The sequence below is a fragment of the Enoplosus armatus genome, chromosome 11 (assembly GCF_043641665.1).
Source record: "Enoplosus armatus isolate fEnoArm2 chromosome 11, fEnoArm2.hap1, whole genome shotgun sequence".
Taxonomy (NCBI): Eukaryota; Metazoa; Chordata; class Actinopteri; order Centrarchiformes; family Enoplosidae; genus Enoplosus; species Enoplosus armatus.
Genome location: NC_092190.1, coordinates 2,924,895 through 2,947,197, shown reverse-complemented (window position 1 = coordinate 2,947,197; position 22,303 = coordinate 2,924,895). Strand labels below are relative to the sequence as shown.

The 22,303-nt window shown below is 43.7% G+C and overlaps 1 protein-coding gene across 1 annotated transcript; it reads right to left on the bottom strand.

The window, feature by feature from the left end:
- Window positions 1-552: 552 nt before the first annotated feature.
- Window positions 553-16,638, bottom strand: rftn2 (raftlin family member 2). The gene is made up of 9 exons (XM_070915241.1): window positions 16,495-16,638; window positions 5,945-6,125; window positions 4,496-4,604; window positions 3,979-4,153; window positions 3,622-3,840; window positions 2,855-2,961; window positions 2,052-2,155; window positions 1,828-1,909; window positions 553-996 (listed from the first exon to the last, which is right to left on the bottom strand). Exons 1-9 carry the CDS (start codon window positions 16,631-16,633, stop codon window positions 793-795), a joined length of 1,320 nt encoding a protein of 439 aa, XP_070771342.1. The 5' UTR covers window positions 16,634-16,638; the 3' UTR covers window positions 553-792.
- Between the last annotated feature and the right edge of the window lie 5,665 nt (window positions 16,639-22,303).

Below are 22,303 nucleotides of genomic sequence, written 5' to 3'. Positions count from 1 at the left end.
TCAATATAATAACGTGTTTGTCTCTGGAGAGCTTCATCCGTTACAGAGAAGGTAGCAGGTGTGTTGCAGAATCAGTACCATAGAAGCTGTAAAGCAGCAATTTGTAGTTCTGCCTGAAGAAAATAACATGTACACCGATACCATCAAATATTAAATACTTTCAAACGTATGCACGATACGCCATAACCGTTTCCAGAATGACTGAACTTGACAAGGGGGACGGACGGACGGACGGACTTAACCCTGATGAAGGTGAAGGTGTTGAAACATCTGGGAGGGAGAAGACAAAGGGTGTAGGGGGAAAAAAAGCGTGAAGGAACGCAAATCGAAATGGTAAGACGTGTGAGCTGGGTCAAAAAGAAAGTAAAGCCCTTTTCATTTCACCACCAGTGTTTGTTTCCAAATTGTGCAGAAAGTGTTTGTGCTTTATAGTGTTGTAACAAATTCTCTGTGAGCACCTGAACTGATCAGACAAAAACAAACAGAAAATCCTCTAAAAAGGGATTTAAATATGTGTGAAGAGGCTCCCATGGACTAGTTTCTCTCCCCAACAAATCTGCATGAAGGTTTGGACGTAGATCCACTTCTAGATAAAACCTCATTCTCATTATGGCTTCATTAAAAACATTTTTAAAAAGTGCTTCTACATTAAAGTCTCTGTTAAAAAGGAAGGGGTCACGAACATGATGGCCTGTGAAAAGTCTTTCCAGAGTTGTTTCTTTTCTTCTGCAATCCTCCTTAACGTTTAAATCCTCAACTTGAGGGGGAAGCTGCATCCGTCTGTTTTCCTGCTTACATGCAGGTGACTTCAGCCTTCCCCTCCTCCTGCTCAAAGCCACCTTCCTCCAGGTGGGACAGGGCGCTGGGGTACCCCCCTCCGAACACCGGGAAGCCCCCGATGCCTCCGGCAGTTGGGGACAGCTCCTCTGAGGGGACGGGGCTGCTGACGGCGCGACTGACCGAGCGGCTGGACACGTCGCTGTGCACAGACAGAGCCTGGAGACGAGGAGGGACGCAGAGACAGGCGTTAGATCATGACAGCGACCTTGAGAGACAAACCATGAACACTATACTTGTTGGTAATGATGTCTCAATAACCCATCTTAAAGAGGACAAACTAAAAGAAAACCTTCACTGAGCTACACCTTCAGTCTGGGCAACGCCACTGCAAGTGCACCTTTGGCCACCAGGGGGCAGTATTGGCACAAATAAAGTCTTTCCCTGCAGCTACAGAGTGAAGGAGTCAGTAAAAAGCATCCGTCTGTCACTCAGTCCTCCTCCATAGATCAGTGGCACTGACTTACATATAAAATACAAAATTGCCTTGTTTTTTTAGCAAATACCACAAAACTAGTGAAGTGAGATTCTTTTAGAGACGGCTGTTGCTGCTCCCAGGAAGCAGGCTGACCCAAAATATTCCACATGAAAGACTTTTGAGTGTGAATACGATAAGAAGGTACAGACAGGCCTTTATCCTCACACCGTCGAGTCTCATGTCATGACCTACTGTATGCTTGAGCTCCGCCGACGTGTCGGCTTATGACAGGTGAGTGTATATGTTGGCAGACGGCAAATAGCAAACATATATGAAAATCAAGCTTGTAAGTATTTATGTTGTGCGATTTTTAAGTAGATCTGTAGGTTCATCACTACGAGAGACACCTTTCACATCGTCATTTTGATGCATTGTTGTTATAAAAATATTGATTATAGCGTAATGTTCAGCTGCCTCTGTACAACTCTTTAATAACTCAATTTGAAGGTGGTAAAACATTTTGGTTTCATTTCAGGCGTGAGATAATAATAATTGCTCTGCCAGCCTCTCACCTGGTTCCTCGGTTGTCCTGCTGCCTGACCTCTGACCGGCCTCTGGAGAAACACAACCTGCTTTGTGGCCAGATTCCCATCACTGACACACACACACACACACACACACACACACACACACACACACACACACACACACACACAACACACACACACACAGGCGGATGGTTAGCTTTTACAACAGACAAACATTATTATGGATCCAGTGTGTGTTATATATCTACCTGTCGTGCCGGATGATGGGAGTGGGCAGCACGCATGTGAGCAGCCAACCAAACTCAGCCAGAGTGTGAAGGAGGGGCCCGTAGTCTGTTTTCACATTGGAGCCCTGAGTGGAAACACAATATATACAGACATAAGAGATATAAGTCAGAGAAAATGCCAAAATGTCTGGATTACAATCAGTTCTAAATCCAGATGAAGTAAACCAAGTGCAGCTGTTGAACTATCCTGGCGGGGTTCAAGTTTTTTGGGGAGCCTTTAAAAAAAGGGCCAGATCCCCCAAAACACACATAAAAGGCATTAACGTGTGACTCAAACTGGACGCCCTGGATCGCATTTCATGTCCCCCTGGTACCTTAAACAACACGTCCCCACCAGTTTTAGCCGCTGAGATGTCGCCACCCCACGACATTATGGGTGAAAGAATGTTGGTTGTGGTGCGACGAAGCTCTCTAAACACACGTGAAATTAACCTTTAATTAAAGTTTAAAACCTGCCGTTGTCAAATCTTCCAGCCATGGAAATGCTTACGCCTCCGTCTCTACTGTCCCTTTGTTAATTAACAAACATTTCAGCACATAAAACCAAAATACTGTGTCTGCACAGCTACTGTGAGTGAGACGTTTTTTTAGTAATTTGGGTGAATTGACTTTTCACAATAAGACTTCCTGCCCGCTCACCCTTCACAAATCACACTGCCTGCCCGATTCTTGCACTCCAATTTCACATCACGTCGCTTTCGTCAGAATGAGGTCACGCACCATCATTATAAGGCATTCTCAAACACACACACACACACTCTGACCTCGATGACCGTCCACTGCTCCACGACGATGGTGTCGTTGGCGGGAGGAGAGGTGCTTCTCTCCTCATACACAAACAAGCCCTCCAGCGATCTGGGAACTGGCTCGCCTGAAACACACAAAAAGTCACTTTAAAATGTGTAAAACGCGTTTACGTTGTCGCGTTTTTTTAATCACGTTACGATTCACAGGAAAGAAGGCAGAACATTTCCACATTCACGACACCGTCAGTTAGCAACTGAACGACCCGCAGCGAAGGAAAGCAGCCAATGAGAGAATGTCATTGGGTTGATACTGACCCAGTTATTAGAAATAGGGCAAGTTCCCATTTGTTCATGTGAGTAGAGGAGCTCTGTGTATGAATGTGTAATATTTCCATCTATTAGAGGCCTGAGAGGCCTACAGATGATGTGGACGCCTGCTACTCCGCAGAGGAACAGGAAGTGAGGTCGCCAAGGTCAGGAAGACGGCTCCAAATATAGACGCAGTGGGAGAGAGGAGTCAAAACAGGAAGTGACTGATTCTGTGTGTGAATCAGTGTTTTATGTGAAAAGATAATAATGCAAAGGGTAGAGGAGGAAGGAGAAATACTGACACCAGCTGCCCTTAACCCTTTAAACCTTCTTCTTCACTCCCTTTATTTACAGGCTGGTAGAAATTGACAAATGAGCTATTTGTCCTTTAAAAGGAAATAAAAGACAACATGATGTGTACTTTATTGACACTGGTGGCTTTTATTTAGGCATTTGAAATCCAACATGAAACCAACCTTTCGGCGTGTCCCAGTAGACGAACGAGTCCACCAACGACCAGCCTTTGCGGTAGTAGGCGGCAGTCAGCTCCAGCCAGTCAGCCTCCAGGGAGCTGACCACCTGACCCTTCCTGGAGACGCGCATGGAGAGGGCCCCCTGGTGGTACTGACAGGCCAGTGAGTCCAGGGGAGCACAGCCCGGAGCCCAGGAGTGGAAGAAGACCAGCAACCTCAAGTCTGGACGGAGGGAGGATGAAAGGCAGAGAGGATGAGGAGGAAGACTGGAACCATGAACTTACATTTAATACTTGTTAATACTAGTTAAAGTTTTAATGAAAGGAAAACGAGTGTGATGAGGAGCCGCGAGTCCCTCACCAGGACTGTAGGTGTTTTCCTCCAGCTCTCTGTCTCCAGGCGGCGTACCAGGAGGGGTGCGTGGAGGGGAGCGACAGCCCCTCTTCGGACTGTGCACCCTGCCGTTGGTGATCCCGCTCACCTGCTGGAGGACAGAGCCGACGAATCGAACGCCCCCCCGGGCACTGCTGTTCACCTGCCAGGAAGACAAACCCTGAGTCAGCCGCGCTGTAAACATCCAGCTCACCGTTACCATGAATCAATACTCGATTACTTTCTGAAGCAGCACACAAGTTGAAAAATTCACAAGTGAAGAGAATTTATTGGCATTCTCACTGAGAATGAGACTTCATTTCAGTTTTTTTAAAGATTATAGAGGCCTGGAAGATCAAAGCATCCAGTGTCTTCATTGCTTTAATCATCCGGTGACACCTCAGATGCACCTTGGGACCCCTTGGTGGGGTGCCGTCCCTGGAGTAACATTTAGAGTTACTTCATGTATTTGTGGGGCTGCTGAGCTGCAGTAAACATCACTGACCCTGTCGATGAGCGCTCTGACCGTGTCGCCCGTCAGCGAGTCTCCAGGTAACGGCCACTCCTCCACCTTCAGCATTGGCACACTGTGACACATGGACGCCGTCTGCTTACTGAACACACACACACACACACACACACACACAGACGGAAACATCGATCAGACAGCCAGCGAGACAAAGTTCAACAGCGTTTGACGTTAAAGCTTCTCGGCTCAGGTCAGTGGGGGAGATTTCCACTGCATCGCTTGGAACCGTTCTTTTTTGGTTTGTTGTGAATGGCACCTGTGCTTCTTTTGGGCGAGGTTCCAAGCGAGCTGAGCCACTAAATACTAAAAGGTGGACTGCAGACCACCGATTGGTCAGAGTGAATCGTCACTTGCGCGACATCCTGAACAAACCCTCCATTTTTGTGTGTTGGGGATGATGAAAACGAAATCGAGAAAAGTACCACAACACATACATCATTTATAGGCTCAGCAGGAGATGGATACCAGCTTATTACATAAAGGTTAAACAACCATTTAGGCAGTTGAAGTGATGACAGTTCATCATCCGTCTGCATCATTCTGCCTTTTCAACATGAAATAAAATAACAGAACATGGGCACACACAGTTTTTCCTTTTTGCTCAATTTTGAATACAAATCCCATCATGCACGTCACCAGTTCACCTCTACTGCTACAGTCATCTTATGAAATAAAAATCATCATATAGTTACTGAGTCCCAACCTATCAAACCTCAGAGATCAGAGATACTTCCTCTCCATTGGCTGCTGTGGGACCCTTGTTGTTGGGTGGATTTCTAGCCAATAGACATCATAGTAGACACAAGGAGCAAGTCAAACCAAAACATAGAACATAAAACCCCCACCCCTCTTCCTCCAGGCACGCCAGTCTGACCTCCTACCATTAAATATGCAGATGACTTCATCTATCATTCATCTATTTACTAGACAGTATGGAGGTGAACATGTGGGCACAGTGGGAGGGCATGTGTGGAGAGGGGGGGGGGGGGGTCACACACAGCTTGTATACAGTAATCTTTATCGACCCCTCAAAAGCATCCGATACTGTCAATCACAACATCCTAATGAACAAACTACGGTCTTTAGGTCTAGATGATCCCACAGAGAACTCTGGTGCTGAGTCAAGCCCACTTACCACCAGTAACGGGAGTGCCACAGGGGTCTATTCTTGGCCCATTACTATTCCTATTATAAATAAACACCATTATTATTCCTAATCAGTACTTCAATGTCCATTTTTATGCAGATGATATAATTATATTTGCCCCTAGCTCCACTCCAACCCTGACTCACCTTCAATCTTTCCTTTGAAGCTTTCCAATTTATCTCTTCTTAATCATAAAACTGTTTAAAATGCAGATAGAGTAATAATATTAGAGCTCCATTTTAGGTTTAAGGTTTAAAAGAAGGTCAGGATCCGTTTACCTGGGTCTGGGACGGGCCAGGATGGCGCGGTAGAGCAGGCTGAAGGGCAGCGAGCGGGTTCGGCCCACAGACAGGATGATGGGGTGCAGGGCAGACAGGACGTAGCCTTGTGTGTAGTAGGGCTGCAGGGCCTGAGGCAGCTCGGAAAGTGAAGCCACATACTGAACCGTCGGACGGCTACCTGCATGATGGAGGGATGGTTGGTGGGAAACAAGTCAGTAAAATGCATTCTAGCTGGTTTATAAAAAGGTTACTGACACATGCACTTCAGGCCATGCCCCCCCCCCTTCCTTGAAAATGTTGGTGCTGGTGTTTCTCAGATATGATGGTTAACTGAAGATATAACCCGGGACTGGAAATTAAGATGGAAACTTTTTACAGACATTTTACAGACAATCTAATCCATTGATTGAGAAAATAGTCAATTGATTGAGAATGAAAACAATCCTTAGTTACAGCCCCTATGACTGTTTTTATCATATGTCAATGATAACACCTGTATCATGCGATCATAACTAAACAAATACCAGTACCATATGTGAAGTTTTGTGAAGTTATTTTGGCAGCCTGCAACGGAAGACTTTTTGGTGGTTTTCATTTTTTATATTTCAACGGTCGGCTTGGGAGTGCAGTGTAAAGTGCAGATTAGTTGTAAAGTGTGGTGGCGTGATGCATTCATGGAAAAGCTTCAGTTAGCCTTTCTGAGTTCATCGGCCTTTCTGCAGCAGACTCTTAATGCTCTGTCCTGTTTTAGCCTCCCAACCTCCATCCAACAGTCCAAAACCCAAAGATACTCCGTCAGGGTTTGAACATGGACACTGTCTGGGAACATTTCCTTTTTCTTCCTGTATTATGACTTTAACATCACACACACACACACACACACACACACACACACACACACGGATGATGACGGGGAGCGTACCATTTATTTTACTTTCAGTTATATATTGTATTTTAGTAGAAAAACAATCATCCCGGCATCAGAGACGGAGCTATTCTTAGTAAGTTGTCACATATGGAACCATTTATTTAGAACCACCCACATACTTCATACGTATACGGTCAATACAACGTCATCCTACATCATCACCACCAGCTCCATTACATCAAGCCTCTTTAAATATGAATATGAAGGTATAGCTGATCTGGAAACTAAAACTGCATATATATATATATATATCTATATAGCTGCTTGGCCTGAGAGCTTTAATATCCAGCTGTGTCAGATGCCTTCAAACATGATGTAAAGTCTGTGCTGAGACGGCCATAAAAACAACAACCACCAACCAGGGGAAACACCACATCACCGCACTCTTACGTAAAGGATATATATATATATATATGTGCACACACACTATATGCATATTTTCAGTGCTGCCCTCCAGCTGTGATGTCTGATGTGAAAGTATAAATAGTAAAAATTACAGTGTGATGTGGTAGAAAGCTCTGGAGAGAGCTGGTGAAGTCCTTGAGTTGAGATTGTTTTATCAAGGTTTTCATTTTTTTTATATCCCTTTCCTACCGAAGTCTTTTAAGTTTGGCCTGTTTGACAAAAACTGCAATAACATTTAAAAGAAATTCACGCAAACAAGTTCCGTCATCTCACCAACAGGTGGCGCTACAACACGATGAGTTCAAAAGCATTATTTATCATACACATACATTTTAAAGGTTCCCCTTCTTCTAGCTTAGAACTGCATTCTTTTATGTCTTGTTGAAATGTTGGTGTATTGTCTTTGTGCTTCTACTCTTTGCTGTGTACCTGTGTTGAATTGCTTTGAGATGTTTATCACCTGGTTTACCACAACTGTCATCATCACCCATTAGTACATATGTATGTATGTTTGGATCAAAACGTTGTCTTGAATAAACGCTGTGGCTTCGAGTCCGTGTTCGGACGTCACTTTCAATTTTGCACAATTCATCCTTGTGCAACGCTGCAATCTGTGATCTAAAACCAGCACGACGTCTATCACTGTGTGTGTGTGTTTTGTATCTTGATGCATACTATGCACTCTCTCAAAACCATCACATGTTGCACGATCTTTGTCATCCACTCCACCCGTCTCTCATTTCAGTCAAATGTTATCCATTTCCTCGCCAGTTAGAGGTATAAAGGAGTACAGTCGGTGTTGAGGAGCTGTTTGTGTGCTGGCTGAGTGTTGTTTTTCTTGAAAACTCTGGCTGGAAATCCCTGTGACCATCACCACACTTCCTGTGTCCACAAAGAGTGGCTGTTCGCAGAAGGGCTTGGCTATGTGCCCCCCACACACACACACACACACACACACACACACACACACACACACACACAGTCTGTTTAATGCATTTCAAGTTTTAAACACTAAATTGTGCATTTTGGATGCAGCAAGATTACGAGAAAGACAAATTGGGTGCGAGACAGGAAAAGGGAGAAAGTGAGTGTGTGTGTGTGTGTGTGTGTGTGTGTGTGTGTGTGTGAAAGAGAGAGAGAGAGAGAGAGCATTCCTCACTACAACCCCCCACATTCTCACGAACAAACACCCCAGAGATCGGGGAGACCAGTCCACAGCTGAGATCACTGCAGCCTCTGAATGGGCAGTCTGGCTGGCTCCATTACGAGACTAAAGACCACCAGAAACCTCAATGAAACCAGTAAAGCAGGAGCTGGACAAACACAGCCACAGTTTACTGGCATTCCTGTGGGTTTAAACCCCTTTGCAAACACTTGAATTTAAATTTAACATGGGCTCACATGTTGAGAGCTGGTGGACAAAGCTGATGCTTCACTGTGGACATGCGACTTTTAGGACAACTTCCTGTCCTCTAGAGGACAAAACAGAAGTCAAACGTGGATCTCTGGAAGTGTCTGGAGGGTCAAACCAAAAAAAACAGGCAGCCGTGTCACAGTTAAAGGCTCCCAGGAGGACCATGATGTCATGCATGCACACCTCTAACCGAGGCTTTTGTTGCAGCCTTTTGCTCTTCTCCTCCCCTGCTTTCAGTCCTCACACCCCCTCCCATCCTGCTGCCACTCGCCCTGTCAACCCGCACACTGAGGCCTCTGTTCAGAGCTGTGTGGGAGAAAAAAATGAGGAGGAGGAGGAGGAGGAGGAGAGGAAGAAGAGAGGACTAGCAAAGAGGGTAAAAAAAAGGGGGGAACAGAAGTATCAAGAGGTGGGAACTGGCAGGATGAAGCGGGGGGGGGGGGGGGGCTGGGGGCTCAAGAGGAGTTGAGCAACAACTGAGGGCACAGAGGGGGTGACAGAGCTGAGAAAGCGGGAGGCGAAAGGAGGGAGGAAGGAGCCAAACAGGGGTTACGAGATGAATTTCACGAGCTGGAGAAGGTGTGAAAAGGAGAAAGCTGCCTGGCAACAAAGAGAAACACTAGCAGCTCTGAGAGGCTGAGACACAGCACTGCTGGGAGCTAACCGCTAACAAGCACAATATGGCAATGCTAACATGCTGATGTGCAGCAGGTATAAAGCCATGGTCACGTCATATCGTTTAGACCACAATTAGCAACCGAGTGGGGAAAAAAACCCCCCCAAAACACTCACGTCAGCATCCGAAGTGTGATTCCCGGTCTGAAATATTTGGAATTTCGGTGTCAAGCCGTAAAGCCTCCATCAGTTACAGTACATCTAAATCCCATCCAAATCCTTAACATCGCAAAAAGAACTCATTCAGTCAATAATGTGGCTACAAACAGCGGGGGACACAAGTTCTCCTGCTCTTCCCATTCTGCCGAGATCATTAGTTTGACGGGTATTTAAATCAAAGTTTGAATCTGATAGATGAACGATGAGCAGACCATAAAGCTCCGTAAAGAGAGAGGAGCCACCTTTCACGTTGTCATTTCATACATGGTTGGAATAAAAAAAAAATACTGATTTCAGGGCTTTACGGGATCAGCAGCAAGTTATTACAATTAATTCAAGTTAGGACGCTTCGGTCTGGATCGACCAACCAACGCAGAGACAATTAGAGATAATCAGAGGAGGCATTTAAGCCGCAAATGTGGCCACCTCAGATCATTAGCTCATCATCAGGCACGTTAAGACTCCTCCGAAGTCGCAGACTGGACTCCAAGATAACGGAGTTGCCAGGTTTGTGCTGCCTCTCACACTGCCCTTCAAACTTCCTCTGAAGTTAATAATAATCACAATACTGACTTTAATCTGAAATAATCCAGCACGGGGGCCAGTCAATGCCCAGATTAAACAGAGATTACAGGAAACTGCACTCATCCCTCGAAATAATGAGAAGTGCTGGCAGGCAGAGAGATACCCTTTTACAATCAGGACTCAACGGGTTGGAAGAAGGTCGCAGTTCATCCCACATTTTCTTCATCCATCAGTTCATCCAACCAGCGATGAACACGCGTCACCTCAGGTTAAGCCATCTCTCCACTCGCAAATCCCTTTGTATCCTTCCATTTATCCAACTAGTCCTGACCTGCCATCACGGCGCACCCTTCACATCATCCTCTCCTCCTCCTCGACTCCCTTCGTAGTCCGCTTCAAGTCTCTGCGTGGCTCTGCTCCACGTGTGTGGAAGCACAGGCTTCTCGCCTCAGGCCGGCTTCGTACAGTAAGTCACTTATCACAAGAGGAAACGCAGGATTTTGTTGTCATTACAGGATGCGTGCCATTTTTCTTCAGAGAAATGTCACTATTGCCAGATGAGAAAGAACTTTATTTATCCGGATGGGGAATTGTTGGGCAGCAGTTGCAGCAACAAGTAGGAAAGAGTGGATATAAATCCAACATATACACCGTACCAAACATGTAAACACACTCAGCCGGCTAATTCTTTAAAAAGGTGTATAAAAACACGTTTTTATGGTCTAAGAGTCTACAGCCACGCTAGCAGCTCAGTATGCTAACGTGCTCTCAATGACAACGCTAACATGGTATAATGTCAACTATATTCACCATCTTACTTAAGCATGTTAGCACTAAATAGCTCTAATTAAAGGGAGGCTGATGGGACAGTCATGAGATTTGACCTCATGGTGGTCAGGGGATCACCATGAGGTCAGTGGGATTCATCATCGGGGGGAACATGAATGTCTGTCCAACATTTAATGGCAATCCATCCAATAGCTGTCGAGATGTTTAGTCTTTACTCTCCATCCGCAGTAAAAACCAAAGACAAGCAGCTGAACCTCTTCTGCTTCCTCCTTTTCCGGTCGGCGAACAACAAAACTGGTAAAGACACAGCAGGTTGAACCTCCGTCCTGTCCCCACCTGCTCTCCATCATCGCCTGCACTGTGTTTTAATACAGACAAACTCATGACCAAGTTGTTCTCATTCGCTGATTTTACAGTTTGTATTTGTCAAACAACTGACCGTGCTAAAACGGGTTAAAAAAAAAAAGCTTTGGCCGGGCAGTCCCCGACCATCATTGTTTTACAACAGTAAAAGTAAAAGTTTTCTTTGTCCACATTAAAACACACCCCTGGTGTTTTAAGACTCAAAGCCTGACGTGTGGGCCAAAGCCCAAAACAGAGAGGATCGCTTTCCAAATTGTGGACGCACTCGGAGCAAAGAGAGGCTTCTTCAGAGGCTGAGCTTTTAAAGTGAGGAACACAATGAGCAGTGTGCGATGAAAAGATCAATACCTATAAAGAGCCCTTTAGAGTCCACATGATGTCTCGCTGTGCCCAGATATCAGTAATGAGCTCAGGGAAGTATTAACCATTAGGTGCTTTGATGTGCTGCCTCTGGCTCCAGGCCCGGCGTCCAGTCTCCTCTCAGTCGGAGGAAAAACGAGGCCAAGCTGACTGGGAGCGCTGCTGCTACTGGGCACAGCACTGGGAGAGACACGGGGGGGCTGGTGTGTGTGTGTGTGTGTGTGTGTGTGTGTTTCTACATGGAAATGTGTGAGGGGCAGATTAAAACTGAGACTGGAGTGTGTGACAGTAGCTCTGTGTGTGTGTGTGTCCCAGAAACGCTGCATCGTTTCAAGGAGAAGCGACGCCACAGACAGGTGGAGCGGACATGATCTCTATGATGGTGTTTCCTGGTTACTGCAAAGGGAGAGAGAGATCAGCGTCTCCGCAGGGACATTAACATCACACACCTGCAGGCCACAGACGCAGCAACGTACGGTGATGCCAAATTTAGGGAGAAAGTCGCAAAGCTAGCATCACGTTTCTCGGCACACCATCGCCTCCGACTGTTGGGTCAGTGGAACTGCGTGACACAAACGGAACGAGAACCTGCTTGTACACGACGCTGCTAGAGGCCAAACACCGGAGACAGCAGTTGTGACTGAGTTCGCAGAACAGAAAGAGCTGCAGGTGCTTGAACCTGCCTGAACGAAAACCGTCAGAGGGAGGCCGCTCACCAAGATATGCAACAAGGAGACATATAGACCTCCTCCCCGTCAGGCATCTGTCGGCCAGCTGCTCGTCAGGAGCGGGAATGTGCTGACTGATGAGTTATTAATGCTCCAAAACATTCTAGACTACCGACTCTTCACACCTCCTCCTCTAACAAACGCACATCAGACAGTCACAGCTGTGCAGACACACCGTGCGACTTTACTAACGTTCTGTCTTTCTATACTAAAACTGTACGCATCAATCGACCGGCCATGACGCGGTGTTCACACTGAAGGTAAACACAAACCCCAGGTCAGTTTTGTCCACGAGAGTTTATTCAAACAAGACGGCTGCGTCCTCAGTGTTGGCAAAAGTAGAGGAAGGCAGCGTTACAACCGCTGACGGCTGAGGATGCAGATAATATGGTGTTCTGTGCTTGTTTTGCATCTGACCTCCAGTCTCAAAACTACCGTTTCAGCCACAGCATGTAAAATACGACTCCAGCAACATCAAAACAAGCTCACTACAGTTTGTAACAGATCTTCTCACACTCAAACTGTGAGACCAGACTTTTCCGACCAGAAATCAAGCCGATGGTCTGTTGATCGCTCAGGTGATTAATCAGATGTCGTGACCTCAAACTGCACGTCAAACAAACCAAATCCTGATTCTCATCCTGACTTTAAAACCAGCCCGAGGCGACTAAAGTCAGGCTGAACCCGTACGCTGCCGTTTCGGTTTAAGATGGAGTAGCAATAAATGATCTTGATACACAAATCAGAGCTTTTAGCTGCATTGCTGCATCAGCGAGGTGCTGTGGAAACTTTACACACACACACACACACACACACACCACTTGAGGGAGGGAGTATTTTTTATTTGTTACCTGGCTGGTCTCTCCGTCTGGGAGTGAATTTGGGAGCACATCTAATATCCTCTCTGTCATGGAGGTGGTTTCAGAGTGGGAGGGGAACCCTGCGGAGACTCATCTGAAGTGAGAATGCAGTCCGATTTAAATCTGGTTTACAGCCAGGAAAACACACACTTAGTGGCACATTTTGGCTTTGTGTGGGTCTTTTCGTCTTTCGTTTGAAAGAAGAAACTTGACTGACTAAACCAAGACAGAGATTACACCTATTATTTTTAACTAAATCATGAAACGAAGTGATAAATATAGGTCTTACTGAAGAAGTAGTCTTGTAAAAGGAAAGAAAGGAGGCATGGCTACTAGAGACTGGAATCACTGCGGTTTATCTTTAGCTGTGCCAATTATGGATCCCTCACACTTTGAGAGAGATGCATCTTTGCACATCTCAAGTCAGCGACGACAGAAAACAGAAAGCCTGAACACTAAACCTGTATTTTCAACGCTCGCGCACATCGTAAAAAAATAAAACGTTGGATTCAACTTCTCTTCCCTTCATGAAAAGCATCTTGTGTGATCCAATCGCATGTGGCCACATTTAGGCCGCTGTCGTGATCATCTGCGTGTGAAAAAGTCTTCAATTCGTAGAGGACAAATCTCCTGAACACAGCCGGATGCAGATGATCTGCGACAACAACAACTCAAGACAAGATTTTAAAGTTTATATCACGACTGAGTTGCACAACAGCCAATCTCTCTCTCTGCGGACATGTTCCCACAAATCTAATGTGAGTGGAGAAGCAACATTTGATCCCAGTTTACTGGTATAAACTGCAGTTTGTTTAAAGACACACACACACACACACACACACACACACACACACACACACACACACACACACACACACACACACACACACGGTCTGAAGTGCTGTATTTATAAGTCTGTCTGAGAGCAGAACCCATGACTCCCTGCTGATGACAGGCACAGAGGATCAGAGCACTTCAGAGAAACTTTCCAGGACACGGCCGCAGCGTCCGCTACCGCCACGGGCCACGAACGGTTCGCTGCTGGGCGACCGAGAAAACTCCCCGTCGTTCAACAAGGAAGCTTTTCTGACTGAATGTGACAAATCCATGTGTCACACTCACTGATGTCCTTTAAAAAGGGTTCACGGGACTTTTCCAGTGACCTACAGATTAGGGATGTCTTTCGGGCCCTGATCCGAAATCCTTTCACAGTGAGAGGCAAATCAAAAAAGCGGCACCAGCTGCACGAGGAGGGGCAGGCAGAGAGTGGTGACGCAGCCTACACGGCCCTGCCTCGCGTTTTATCTACCGTTAGGAGCATCCAAGAGGGAACTTTTGCCAGTTGTAGCTGCCTAATGTGACACACCTTAAGTAGTAAGCTTTATGCACCTTGTTGTACTTAATTCGTGATTGTTGGTGATGTTACTATGGAGCACTCTCTGATGTGGTTGTATTTGTCTGACAGCTGCCACAAACGCAAAGGATAATAAAAGGAAACTAACATCATGCTCCTTCCTGACTGTCAAAGACTAACAACTTCTGCAAGATGGTGGAAACAAGTCTTCAGCTAATCCCAGGCTTCAGTCTTCCATCACAGCAAATTCAATCTTTTGCCATTTTCTGACGTTTTATAGGTGAAACGCTCGACCACAAAAACAATCTGTGGATCCGTCTATAATGAAAACAACAAACTACTTTGCAGTGAGTCTACACAGACAGGACTGGATCCACGCTGGATGTTGGAAGTCATTAGAAGGCGGGATACGTACTTTCCTTCCCTGACCCCCCCCCCTAATTTAGAAAGCAGCACTTTCCTCCATGATTCATTATCGTGTCTGCCTGCTGTTTACATGCTCGGCTCTCATTCAGGACTTAATCACCATTTCCTTCCAAATAGGTCACAGTCAAAACAGCCAGTCTGAGGACCAGATGAAGGGATTATCCTTGAAAAAATGGCAGCTCTCGGCCATCTGAGATTACCACACATGTTCAAATATCACAGCAGGTGGGGTTTTTTTCCCCTCTAGGAAGGTATTGCATTTTGCCGCATGCCCACCACATGGGAAGGTGTGTGTGTGTGTGTCCATGTGTGCGTCAAGGGAAGAAGGGCGACTCGCGAAGGCAGGAAAAAAACCTTGTGTGACCTATTTCTAGATAGGCTGAGCCAACAGCCCTGTTGCTAGGAAAGGTCCAGAGTTGGCTGCTGTAACGTTACACACATGTAGTCATTTGAAAGAGCTTTAAAATGCAACGGAGTGCAATTTAAAAACATTAACAGCAGATGTACAACAGTCATATGGATATTAACTGTCTGGCTGTGCATAAATAAAACTGCCATAAACAGGGAGACAGCTGTTTTAAATGGAGGGAAGAAGTAGCAAGAAGGGGCACCTTAAGGCCTTTTTAAAATGGTAAATAGCAAAATAATATTTGTTAAGGAGGGGGCCAACTGAAGGGCTTACATCCTTATTCAACCAGCTAACAGTTTCCGGTTGAATAAAATGTCAGAAAAGTTCCCATCAAGTTTCCAGAGCCAAATGTGACGTCTTCAAAATGCTTCTTATATACACACACATATAATGACTATCATATATGACCAAAACAGCTAAAAACAGCTGCAGATTAACTTTCTGTTGATCGAATAATCAACTAATCATTTCAGATCCACTTGTTTTTCTTGACTTAACAGTCCAACACCCAAATACATTGCGTTTACAAGAGATATAAACACAGAAAAGCAGTTAGATTTCATTAAATCTGGGAAACAGGTCAGAATTTTGTTTTTCTTGTAGGCGTCAAAAAAGTAAAACAACTGTTTTTTTTTTTCCTGTTTTCATCTCAAAGTGGGTAATCTAATAAACACATTTCCCCCCAAATTCCATAAATTTTTATGCACTTTCAGTTCAAGCTGCGCATGCGCACGGTGGCTAAACAGCACAAACGAAAACTAACAGAAAAACTGAAATAAAACATGGATTTTTTTGTTGTTGTTTATTTCATTATAAATTCAAGATGAAAACAGGACGCAACAGGAGTACAAAAAAAACAAGGAAAATCTTTTTTTATTTGTTTTCCTGATTAAATGAGATAACTGACCGAACAGAATGAGTGACTTAATGATTAATAGATTATGAAAACTGTTGCCGATTCAATTTCTGTCCATTGACTAATCAGTAAATCAACTTGTTTTGCGTCTGACCTCCAGGTAGGCTCTGGTTTTGGTTTGAATTCTCTTGGTGAACACAACAGCTCCGTTAACAGGGAGTTTTATCTGTATAAACAGAAATATATTGAATTGAGTTTGGTGTAAACGCGGTGGCAGCATGATGATCTCAGCCTACCTTCCAAGCTGAAGTCGAGCAGCACGTACTCGTACACAGTCTCCGTCTTGCTCTCCACTTGCGGTCTCTTCAAGGTGGAGTAGATTTTCCCGGGGCTGCTGTCCTCCGGGTCTTCCAGTTTCCGCAAGCCGCAGCCCATGGCCTCTGAGGCGGGGACAGCCGCTCGCTCAGCGCGGTGGGAGCACCGGAGGAGCCGCAGCCGACAGATTCAGCTTCTCTTGAGCCTTTAACTTTAACGGGACCGCTCCATCCCTCCGCGGTCCTCCCGGTTAATCCCCCCGAGTGCTCACAGACAAACGGCGGCTAAAGCTGGAGCAGAAGACCCTCCGGTTAACGGAGAGAGGATGATTTCATGTGGCGGTTGCTTCTTGAAAAAGTGTCCCGCTGATGTGGCCGCAGGTCTGAAGCGTGGAGAGGAGGAGCGCGCGCCCTGGAAAAAAAGTTTCCTCTTCAATCAAGCTAGCGAGGAGACGACAACTTCCTGTCGACATTTTCAAAATAAGATACGGACGTAGACTCAACATTCACTCCATACTGAATCATTCAAACAGTGGTGGAGAAAGTGTTCAGAAGTCATGCCAAACAGTAAAAATACTCATAATACAAGATGGAAAGGCATCTTATGTGAAGTACAATCAGGGAAATTTAGTTTAAACCTACTCAATGCAGAAAAACTGTTATACTATATATATATATATATATTATATCATCAGATTATTATTACTCATGCATTCATGTAAAAGCAGGATTTTACTGTTGTAGTTGGTTGAGGTGGTGGAACATTTTGAACTATTTTGCATCGGACTGTCCCTAATGATTATTTTCATTATAGATTAATCTGCTGAATATTTTTCAATTAATCGACGAGAAACGCCGTCAAAATAAATGAAAACAATTCAAAGAAAAAGCAGCAAATCCTCACACTTGTGATGCTGGAACCATGAAATGTTATGCTTAAGCAATCATCAGAATAGTTGGCAACTGAGATGACTGAGATAATTCGTCAATTAATCAATTAGTTGACAGAAAATGAATCAACAACAATTCTGATGTGCTAAAATGTATTTTTGATAAAAATGCCAAATTTCCACTTGCTCCAGCTTCACAAATTTGAATATTTGCTGCTTTTCTTATAGGCTTTTATGACAGCTAACTGAGTAGTGTTGATTGGACAAAACAAGCTATTAAAATATGTCAGCTGAGGTGTTGAGAAATCGTAATGGGCATGTTCACTATTTCCTGACATTTTATTGATCAAACGATTCAATGATTGTGAAAAGTAACAATCAGATTAATCAAAACTGAAAATATTAGTTGCAGCCCTATTTCAGTCATATAACTGTATTATATATACTATTGACACGTTCTACATATTAGATTCTTAGAAAAATGTACACATGTGCTGCTGATTGTGAGACTGGACCAGCCAGTGTTGGATACTTTCACTTGATGAACGACTTAAACAATTAATCATTTAAGAAGGTTGTCTTTTGTTTCGGGGGTTGATTAATAGGTTAATCTCATCAACTGTGCCTGGCTGGTGCCCATGATTCAGATTCAAACCATTCCAGCTTTTATTTTGAAGTCAGATCCGTATAACGTCCGGTCTCATAGAGAGTTAAAGATGTCAGGGATGATAAGTTTCAAGAGACAATATTATCAGCCAGTAACAGAATCCTTATTTATCTACTTAATGACAGTTTATTAGCACAGCAGATCAGTGATGAAAACGTCAAATACAGAATTTTAAATCACACAGTGAGAGGAGGGAACTTCCACATGGGTCTGGCAGCTGTTGCCTCATCCATTAACAGTAAAGTATTAATTAATATAATTAAAAGTAGTACTACTACAGTGTAAAAGTCCTGCATTCAATATCTTACTTAAGTAAAAGTACAAAAGTATTAACATACTTTAAGTACCAATGTGTTCATCGCTTTAATGTTGTAGCTGGTAAAAGTAGGGCTAATTTAATAATGTATCATAATTTATTAGATGATTTATATGTTGTATTACTAATCTAAATCTGTAAAGTAACTTGTAACAATAGCTATCAAATAAATGTTGTGGAATAAAATGTACAATATTTGCTTCTAACGTGTAGCTGGTCAAGTGAAGTAGCCACAAGTAGTAGTATGGTAATAATATTCAGCCTCAGCTGTTCTGGTAAGAGAAAAGAAAAGTATTACAAAAGCCAAGAATGAATGTTCTACTGCTGTCAGCCATCTGCCCCGTCTTCTCCTCACCGACATGATTACCAGCGAGTAACTCAATCAGGGGCCATTGATCACTGTTGTCATGGTGGACTGTGAGGATTTACCGTCTTGATTTGTGGTGTTTGTAACTCCCTGACTGCTGCCTCCACTGTTCTCATGTCATCTAATGAGTCTGTAATGACGTCCGGACCAGTGCCGAGGGGCCACAGAGCATGTGGCATCAAACGGTGAGGTCGGACCAGTCATCCAACACACACACACCTTAACACTGCTGACCTCTGACCTCTGTCACTCAGTGATTTCCACTTAAGTCCATTAAGAGTACAGAGTTCAACACTGATGCACAGCAGGCGGCAAAGTACACACTCCATCCGAAGTCCCTCATTAGTGATGGAAAGATGCACATGAAAGTGTTCTCACTCTTACAAGTGTTTAACAGCTGAATCCAGATCCCAGGTCTGTCACACCTCTGTTTCCTGCAGGTTCACTTCTCAACATCCTCCTTTTGTATTTCTATACCTGTGAGGATCATCATTGACATAATGCATTCCCTAGCCCCTTACCCTAACCTTAACCTTCACAACTACATGCCTAACCCCAATCCTTGCCCTAGCTAAGCTAAGCAGGGTTGACCCTGGCCGCAGCCGCAGACTTCGCCCTTTAACCTAAACCTGATGCTAACCCGAACCTTAAAACCGAGTCTGAACCCTCAAACAGCCCCTTGAAGGTCTGTGCGAAAGTGTGGACCAGCCAAAATGTCCTCACTTCCAAGGTCTAAATCTCAAATTGGTCCTCACAAAGATAGACGTACAGACACTCACCCACACACACACACACACGGTGATGGGGGAACAGGGAAAAGTCAGAGTGGCAGCTGAGGCTCTGGGCCAGTTACACCAGCTGCATACACTCGTGCAAAAACCACTGCCAGGTGGTGCCTGTCACACACACACACACACACACACACACACACACACACACACACACACACACACACACACACACACCATGCAGCGCTTGGATCCATGTCAGCTCTCCACTAATTGCTCATCTGGTCTCATTGTTGAGGACTTTAGAGAGGTAAATGTTCTTGAACGGTTCCTTCCACTGTTTCAGAGAACGTAACACCCACCTTCACACCACTGGATGGTCATTTTATGTACAAGACGTTAATTCACGTAGATATGGATAATTATAAACTAATATCAGAGGGCTTTGGTTGATAATAAACCTCAATATTCTGGAGTGATTGATGATGAATTGACTGTGTGTGTGTGTGTCTTCCTTCCTTCATGTTTTCAGCCTTCTTAATGTTTGTTTGAATGAATGAGAGGAAGCAGCTGGCTGGATGAGAGGCTGCATCAGAGGAAAACAGTGGAAATCCTAAAAATATATTTACTGTGTATCTACTGTGTATATATATATATATATATATATATATATATATATATATATATATCTTTGTTACACATGTCCACCTGCAGGTCTGTTTAATCCAACTCTGGGCAACACGTCACTCATTTATAAGCAGTTTAAACAACTTGGTTTATAACACATTATCATGTAGTTGCAAGCAGACATTTGTGTTTATTAATGTATATATAATGTATATACATTGCTGTATAAACAGATAATGAATGACAATATAATAAAATACAGTTGTAATAATACAAAATATGTCTTCAACTAATAAATGATGATGTATTATTATAGATTAAGCTGCTCCGCAGGATATAAAGTAATAAAAACCAGCCGCAACATTAAAGTGATGAACACATGAATGCATTAATAATTATAATCCAATAAAATTATATAAATGACTCTGAAATGGGCCATCATGCATAATGAGTACTTTTACTTTTGGTACTCTGAGTATATTTTGAATGCAGGACTTTCTACTTTCAGTTAAGTAAAAGATATGAGTACTTCTTCCACCACTGACTAACAAACAGAAGTTGAAAGCTGAATATTTATACACACTTGAGGATTTTGCACCAGACACATGCTGGCCACACACACACACACACACACACACACACACACACACACACACAGAGTGTTTTGGGATGAAAGCATGCTTCAGAAATAACTCATAAATGGTTTAAATTCGACTCCAGCAGGAAACCACTATCTCCACCCGGCCAAGACGCGCTGGGAAGGAAACCCGGGGCCCTCGCTCACTAAACACAGACCTCAGTGTGGGAAGGAAGTGGCCAGTTTATACAGCAGTACATTAAACACTCATGAGGACCTCTGAACGTCCACTGTCCTCCTCTCAGCTTAAATCCGTAACATCAGGATGAGATCAGAGAAGACTCCCTCATCTAAATAACTGGCAATGAATGACTATTCCTTTCAGCTGTACTTGTACATTTTCACGTGTTTTGTGTGCAACTAGTAACTAAAGCCGTCAAACTGTGGTGGAGTAAAAAGTGCAATATTTCCCTCTGAATTGTAGTAGAGTAGAAACTTGCATGAAAATATGCAGGTAATGTACAAATACCTCTAATTTGTACTTAAGTACAGTACTTGAGTAAATGTACTTTTCACCACTGGCAACATGAGCAGCAGTTGCAACTATTAACTTCCACTTATAAGATGTTTTTCTCCAAATGCTCTCACGTGGTCTAATTAAATGAATGATGGATATGTGTACACGATCTCATTGACTGTGTGGACTCGTCTGGTTCGTCTGTGTTGGTTTGTTTGGTGATGGCGCCATCTAGTGTTCACCAGAGTCACAGCTGAGGAAGGACATTTGTTTTGTTTGTGTTGTTTTCTCACAAAGCTTCTAACTTTATATCTTATTTAGATGGTGGAAGTGGTGGAATGTAACTAAGCACATGTACTCAAGTAAGTACAAAAAGGAGGTACTTGTACTTAACTTGAGTATTTCCGTTTCTTTATACTTCACATTACTCCACTACAACTCAGAGGGAACCAGAATGTTTACTTCACTCGTTACTTTATCAACATTTTAAATGCTAAACATGATGAGACTAAGAAGCAGTAACTATAAAGTATTTAAAACAAGCTCTACTGCAAAGGTGAATTACTACTTACACACTAATACATCAATAATAATCTAATAACACTACCATAAAACTCACAGGGGCTATTTTTTTGTATTTAGTACTTTTGATACTTTAAGTATATTTTGCTGATAATACTTACATACATTTTCAATGCAGGCCATTTACATGTAATGGAGTATTATAGTCAAGTATTGCTACTTTAATAAGTAAAGAGTCTGAATACTTCCTCCACAAGACGCATTTAACTGGGCTTAATATAAAGTGAATTTAAGTCTCTTTGAATTGTCTTTGGCCTCAAGGATTTGACATTTATGTCATATGATTTTAATCTGCTATTGATGTAGGGTCTGGTTCTGTTTTTTGTTCATGTAATATACATGGATCTTCTTATTATGTATACAGTGGTGGAAGTATTCAGATTCTTTACTTTAGCAAAAGTACCAAAACCACACTGCATTGAAAATGTCACTTAAATACAAAGTACAAAAGCATAATCAGGAAAAATGTGTCAAAAGTAAAAGTACTCAATGCAGAGAAATGCCCCCTGTGAGTGTATAT

Coding starts and splice junctions, on each gene's coding strand:
- rftn2 (XM_070915241.1), bottom strand. CDS start 16,633: ATGGGCTGCGGCTTGCGGAAACTGGAAGACCCGGAGGACAGCAGCCCC. Junction 4,154..4,495: donor TCAGAGCGCTCATCGACAGG/GTCAGTGATGTT, acceptor TCTTCCTGGCAG/GTGAACAGCAGTGCCCGGGG. Junction 2,156..2,854: donor AGCAGTGGACGGTCATCGAG/GTCAGAGTGTGT, acceptor GTTTCCACTCAG/GGCTCCAATGTGAAAACAGA.